Here is a 6,185-nt window from a genome sequence, read left to right as displayed (position 1 = left end):
TCCAGAGCTGCGATCCTGGGTGAGGGTTGCTGGTGGAGCTCTGACCACTTAAGGCATCCGAGGGAGCCAAAGGAGCAGAGGTGTGGGGTGGGGGATGCCATGGGGCACCTCCACATCCAAGGAGGGCTGCTGCTGCTTCTCACCCCGTCCTGTGGGGGTCCCGGCAGGCAGCCCCGGAACTGTATAGGGATGGGACAGGGCCCAGATGTGAGAGCCATGGTGGGGATGGTGTGTGGCCCTGGATGACCTCATGTTGCGGTGTGACGTGATGGTCACTGCTACCATGCTGAGGGCCCCAGCCACCAGTCACCCACCATGGGAGTGCCTCTGCGTGAGGCAGGGGGGCCGTGGCGCGAGGGGCTGTGGAAGTGGCCGGTCTTCCCCACTCAGCCACACACAGGATGGGCATGGCAGGGTCATGCTGGCCAAGGGCAGTCTTGGGAGAGAGACAGAGTAACTCTCTGTCTGTAGCTGAGTCCCTGCTGCTTCTGCACCTGTTCTGGGCCTGGCTAGTGGCCCATGTACATCCCCAGCAGGACTCCACGTGGCTGGTCTGGCACTCACCACTATGGCCCCCTCACCCACGTCCTGGACTGGATGCTGGGGAAACGTGACTTCTTCCATCCTCTGGGTGCTCCCCAGGGAGGAGGCCCCAGCTCCCAGCAGAGGTCTCTGGTCCCCCCTTGTCCCTGCAGGGCTGTGTGGGCAAACTGGGTGCCAGTGGGAAGGGCAGGTGGCGATCCCAGCTCTTGGGAGCTACACGGCCACATCCCGGTCCTGCCCAGACCCTCCAGGGGCACCCCACACTCCTGCCCCCTGCGAGGCCCCGCCCCCCACCTGCCCAGCCCCTGCTGTAGCTTGGACAAACCCTGGGTCGCTTTCTTTGGGCGCCATCACTCTGTTTAGGACCCTTTCCCTCCTGTCCTTAGGGGCAGCAGAACGGTCCCCGCTTTCCTGGCCCTGCCTTAGAGTGGGACACCTGCCAGGAGCAAGTGCTGGGAAGGCTTGGCCGGCACAGCAGGGACTCGCCCTAGCGCAGCTCCGGATGGGGCCGCGGTTGGAGGACGAGTCAGTGGGGCGGGAGGCCGTGGAGGTGGCCCAGGGACCTGGACCCCCAGGGGCCCTCGGCTTCCCCGCGCCGTGCCCGGGAGGGACCCCTGGGCAGCGGCTATGAGGCGCGGGGTGTTGGGGCGCACAGTCCCTGGCGCGGCGCTGAAGCAGCGACTGCACAGGCGCCCCACGGCGACGGTCTCCATGGGAACAACGGGCGCCGGGAACACGTGGGGCCTGGAGGGAGGAGCGCGCCCCGGCGGCCCCGTGACCCCGCCCACGTGACGGGCGCCCGCGGAAGGCGACATGGGCTCCGCTGCTTGGGCCCCGGTCCTCCTGCTGGCGCTCGGGCTGCGCGGCCTCCAGACGGGGGGTGAGTGTGGCGGCGCCCCCAGCCCATTCCCCGTCCCCATCCCCGTCCCCGGCCCCGGCCCCGCCTCTGAGGTCCGCGACCCCCACAGCCCGCAGCGCCCCGGACCCCGGCTTCCAGGAGCGCTTCTTCCAGCAGCGTCTGGACCACTTCAACTTCGAGCGCTTCGGCAACCAGACCTTCCCCCAGCGCTTCCTGGTGTCAGGTGAGACCCCGGCCCCGGCCCCGGCCGCCCCCCAGCACCCCCGCCTCACCCGCCCCCGCCGCCCCCCAGCACCCCCGCCTCACCCGCCCTCCCCACAGACAGGTTCTGGATCCGGGGCGAGGGGCCCATCTTCTTCTACACCGGGAACGAGGGCGACGTGTGGGCCTTCGCCAACAACTCGGGCTTCATCGCGGAGCTGGCGGCGGAGCAGGGGGCTCTACTGGTCTTCGCGGAGCATGTAGGTGCCGGGCGGGGTCGCAGGCGGGGGTCGCGGACACGTGGGTGCCGGGCGGGGGTCGCGGGCGGGGGTCGCGGAGCACGCGGGTGCCGGGCGGGGTCGCGGGCCGGGCTCCATGGCAAGTTCCCCCCAGCGCTACTACGGGAAGTCGCTGCCATTCGGTGAGCGGTCCACGCAGCGCGGGCACACGGAGCTGCTGACGGTGGAGCAGGCCCTGGCCGACTTTGCAGAGCTGCTCCGCGCGCTACGGCGCGACCTCGGGGCCCAGGACGCCCCCGCCATCGCCTTCGGTGGAAGGTGGGCGCCTCCCCCGGTGTCCGCACCCCCTCCCTCCCCTGCCCCGACCCAGCGACCCCAGCCCTTCTCCCCACTGTTTGCAGAGGTGGCTGTGCGCTGGCCCGGCCTCTCCCCTCTTGACTCCCACCACTGCCTTTTCCTAAGGCCTCAGGCAGGGGTTCCAGGCTTAGTGTTGCCTCCTCCAGGAAGCCCTCCCAGCCACCTGCTCAGCTGGGATGTGCTGGCCACACCAGCGGCCTTTCCCAGTAAGGGCTGCACCCGCACCAGGCCCAGGGTCAGAATTTGTGGGTCTCAGAAGTGTCCTCCTTGTGGGACCTGTGGGCCCCTGAGGAGGGAAAGAGATTGAAACGGGGTGTTGGGGGCAGCAGCCCTAACCTTGTGTCCCTCGCTCAGTTATGGGGGGATGCTCAGCGCCTACCTGAGGATGAAGTACCCGCACCTGGTGGCGGGGGCACTGGCAGCCAGCGCGCCCGTTCTAGCTGTGGCAGGCCTCGGCGACTCCAACCAGTTCTTCCGGGACGTCACGGCGGTGAGTGAGGCTTGGGGTCCTCCAGGCCCCCTAAGGGACAGCGGCTGCAGTAAGCACGGTCTCTTTCCCCCAGGACTTTGAGGGCCAGAGTCCCAAGTGCACCCAGGGTGTGCGGGAAGCGTTCGGACAGATCAAGGACTTGTTCCTACAGGGAGGTGAGACCCCCCCACCGCCCCCGACTGCCCGACCCGCCCCAGCGCCTGCTATGTCCAAGGCTTGAGTCTCCGCGCCTTCCATGCAGCCTACGACAGGGTCCGCTGGGAGTTTGGCACCTGCCAGCCGCTGTCAGACAAGAAGGACCTGACCCAGCTCTTCATGTTCGCCCGGAATGCCTTCACCGTGCTGGCCATGATGGACTACCCCTACCCCACCGACTTCCTGGGTCCCCTCCCCGCCAACCCGGTCAAGGTGAGGTGCCTCCTCCCGGGGCACAGGGAGAGGCCGGCTGGAGCGTCGTGAGGCTGGTGGCCAGCGGCCTGACCCTCATCCTGGGAGCCAGGGAGGCGGAGCTGGTGGAGGGGACCCCGCTGAGTCGCTGCTGCCCCTGCATCCCAGGTGGGCTGTGACCGGCTGCTGAGTGAGGCTCAGAGGATCACGGGGCTGCGAGCGCTGGCAGGTGCCCTTCCCCCGGCCCCAGATGGGCAAGTGTGGAGACCCCAGGCTTGGCTTGGGTCCTGGGGCCGGGTGGGGTGAGGATCTGTAGCTCAGCCAGGGGCTCTGCCTCCTGCCCCAGGGCTGTGGTGGGCTGGACAGCACGACCTTCCCAGAAGCCCTGGGGGAGGCAGTGGCCATTCTTGGGGACTCTCCCAGCACTGGCTGTAGCCAGGTCCAGCTTGGTGGGTGCTGATCAAGGGGACCCTGGAGTCTCCAGGCATGGAAGGCAACAGAGGGCAGCAGGCCCCACCCTGCCCTGTAGGGAGCGGGAGGGCCCTCAACAGTCAGGCCCAGGGCTGGCAGCACAGACCCCACTGACCTCCAAGCAGGTAGCCTGGAGGGCCTTCCTCACTGGGACACAGATCCCAGAGCCCCAGACCCCCTGCAGGACCTTCCAAGGGGGGACAGGTTGGTGGCCGGAGCCCGTGGTGTGTCTGTGTGTGGCTGCTGGGCCCCAGCGCCTCTCCTCCCCAGGGCTGGTCTACAACGCCTCAGGCTCCGAGCACTGCTACGACATCTACCGGCTCTACCGCAGCTGTGCTGACCCCACCGGCTGCGGCACCGGCCCCGATGCCAGGGCCTGGGACTACCAGGTGTGTGGTTGTGGGTGGCCTGGAACCAATTGGGGCACGGGCAGGCGTGGGCTGGCCTGACTCAGGCTGGGGCACCTGCAGGCCTGCACCGAGATCAACCTGACCTTCGCCAGCAACAATGTGACCGATATGTTCCCTGACCTGCCCTTCACGGATGAGCGCCGCCAGCAGTACTGCCTGGACACCTGGGGCGTGTGGCCCCGGCCCGACTGGCTGCTGACCAGCTTCTGGGGGGGCGGTAAGGCTGGGGCGGGGGCGGGGCAGAGTCCTGCTTTCTGCCCTGAGTTCTGCACCCCCTGCCCACGGCTCACAGCCCCCACGAGGGGCCACATCACCACTTTCTCTGCCCCTTGCAGATCTCAAAGCCGCCAGCAACATCATCTTTTCCAACGGGAACCTGGACCCCTGGGCAGGGGGCGGGGTGAGTCCTGGCCTGGGCCCTGTGACCCCGTTAGATTGTTTGGTTTTTTTTTTGAGACAGGGTCTTGCTCTGTCGCCCAGGCTGGCGTGCAGTGGCGAGATCAGGGCTCACTGCAGCCTCAACCTCTGAGGCTCAAGCCTCCCAGTAACCAAGGCTACAGGCGCTCACCACCATGCCCAGCTAGTTTAAAAAAACGTTTTTTGGCCGGGCTCGATGGCTCAAGCCTGTAATCCCAGCACTTTGGGAGGCCGAGACGGGCGGATCACGAGGTCAGGAGATCAAGACCATCCTGGCTAACACGGTGAAACCCCGTCTCTACTAAAAAATACAAAAAAAAAAAAAAAAACTAACCGGGCGAGGTGGCGGGCGCCTGTAGTCCCAGCTACTCGGGAGGCTGAGGCAGGAGAATGGCCTGAACCTGGGAGGTGGAGCTTGCAGTGAGCTGAGATCCAGCCACTGCACTCCAGCCTGGACGACAGAGCGAGACTCCGTCTCAAAACAAAACAAACAAACAAAAAAAACACGTTTTTTTGTAGAGACACAGTCTCACCGTATTGCCCAGGCTGTTCTGGAACTCTTGGGCTCAAGCGATCTCCCTGCTCAGCCTCCCAGAGTGCTGGGATCACAGGCCCCTCGCCCGGCCCCTACCCCATTCCTGTCTTACCCGGTTGTGCCCCATCTCGTCACTTCCCGCCTCCCTCTCTGGCTGGTTCTCTCTCTGGTTGCTTGGCGGATGCTGATTCCCGGCTCCGCCCTCTGCTTTCTGATGGGTCCACGGAGGCTGGGCAGTGGCCTTATTCCTTCACCTGATGGAATTCTTTCCGCTGAGCACAGATTCGGAGGAACCTGAGCGCATCAGTCATTGCCATCACCATCCAGGGGGCCGCGCACCACCTCGACCTCAGGTGTGGAGGGAGGTGGCCCGGCGGTGGTCGCGGGTTGGGCGGGACAGGCCCACCGAGGGCTGGGGCTGATGGGCCCCCTCCGTGCCCACTTCCCAGAGCCTCCCACCCCGAAGATCCTGTTTCTGTGGTTGAGGCACGAAAGCTGGAGGCCACCGTCATCGGCGAGTGGGTAAAGGCAGCCAGGCGTGAGCAGCAGCCAGCTCTGCGTGGGGCGTCCGGACTCAGCCTCTGAGCACAGGACTGGAAGGGTCTCCAGGCTCCTCATGGAGTGAATGGAGGGAGGAGGAGGCTGCCCCAGCCCTGCCCTGTGTTTGCACCTTCTGGGTCCCCGAAGCTCAGCCCACCGTGGCTGGCCCAGCGTGTGGGCTTCACTCAAGAAGCAGCTGGAGGCACAGGGAAGGAGCTGAATAAATGCCTGGAAGCCTGGCCATGTATGTCCCCTTCCGCTCTGTGAGGCCCACATGTGGGCTTGGGAGTGGGACCCTCAGAGACAGGGCAGGGGACGCGGCGCACCCCGCACAGGCCAGGGTGGGCACTGTCCCCCAAGGAAGCCTCACTCGGCTGAGCCGCGGCAGACGGAGGCGGCAGCCACACCTCCAAGGTGACTCCTTCCCTGACGTCCTCTGCACACAGCGACCCCTCCAGGGGAGGCCACTGGACAGTGCTTTTGGCCCCCAAGGGGCAGGCAGCTGCTGTCCCCTCCCCTCTGGGGCCACGCCCCCAGCACATTAGTCTCAGAGGTCCAGGTGAGATGGAGAAGGTGCAGCTTTTCTGGCTGTTCAGGCCCCATCCGCTGCCCTAGTCCTGCACATTCAGCCGGCCATGGGGCACCCGGTCCAGGAGGGCAGCACTGGTCTCACCGTGACAAGGGGCAGGCACCAGGGCCGCATCACAGCTGCTGTTCTCACCTTTCCAGACACAGA

General features: G+C 66.2%; 1 protein-coding gene across 4 annotated transcripts; it reads left to right on the top strand.

Moving 5' to 3' along the window:
- Positions 1–1,290: 1,290 nt before the first annotated feature.
- LOC101009717 (dipeptidyl peptidase 2) lies at positions 1,291–5,690 on the top strand. 4 transcript variants are annotated; one of them, XM_009187786.2, is made up of 13 exons: positions 1,291–1,423; positions 1,512–1,625; positions 1,724–1,863; positions 1,997–2,160; positions 2,554–2,689; positions 2,841–2,844; positions 2,931–3,097; positions 3,245–3,305; positions 3,818–3,936; positions 4,018–4,174; positions 4,293–4,357; positions 5,192–5,262; positions 5,359–5,690. In XM_009187786.2, the coding sequence occupies exons 1-13, from the start codon at positions 1,357–1,359 to the stop codon at positions 5,492–5,494; spliced, it is 1,401 nt and encodes a 466-aa protein (XP_009186050.1). In that variant the 5' UTR covers positions 1,291–1,356; the 3' UTR covers positions 5,495–5,690. The 4 variants fall into 4 exon arrangements, with proteins under 4 accessions (XP_009186050.1, XP_003911085.1, XP_009186051.1 ...); XM_003911036.4 differs by having other exon boundaries at positions 2,763–2,844; XM_009187788.1 differs by having other exon boundaries at positions 1,341–1,423; positions 1,728–1,863; positions 2,763–2,844.
- Positions 5,691–6,185: the final 495 nt, after the last annotated feature.

Source organism: Papio anubis, unplaced genomic scaffold, assembly GCF_008728515.1.
Source record: "Papio anubis isolate 15944 unplaced genomic scaffold, Panubis1.0 scaffold1465, whole genome shotgun sequence".
In the NCBI taxonomy this organism is placed as follows: domain Eukaryota; kingdom Metazoa; phylum Chordata; class Mammalia; order Primates; family Cercopithecidae; genus Papio; species Papio anubis.
Note: the sequence above shows the minus strand (reverse complement) of the source record. Positions and strands in the feature narration are given on the sequence as shown.

Bases quoted from the DNA above. Each gene is read 5' to 3' on its own strand.
- LOC101009717 (XM_003911036.4), top strand. From the start codon at position 1,357: ATGGGCTCCGCTGCTTGGGCCCCGGTCCTCCTGCTGGCGCTCGGGCTG. The intron at 2,845-2,930 runs GTGAGACCCCCC...CCTTCCATGCAG, and splicing joins GGACTTGTTCCTACAGGGAG to CCTACGACAGGGTCCGCTGG. The intron at 3,306-3,817 runs GTGCCCTTCCCC...TCTCCTCCCCAG, and splicing joins GGGGCTGCGAGCGCTGGCAG to GGCTGGTCTACAACGCCTCA.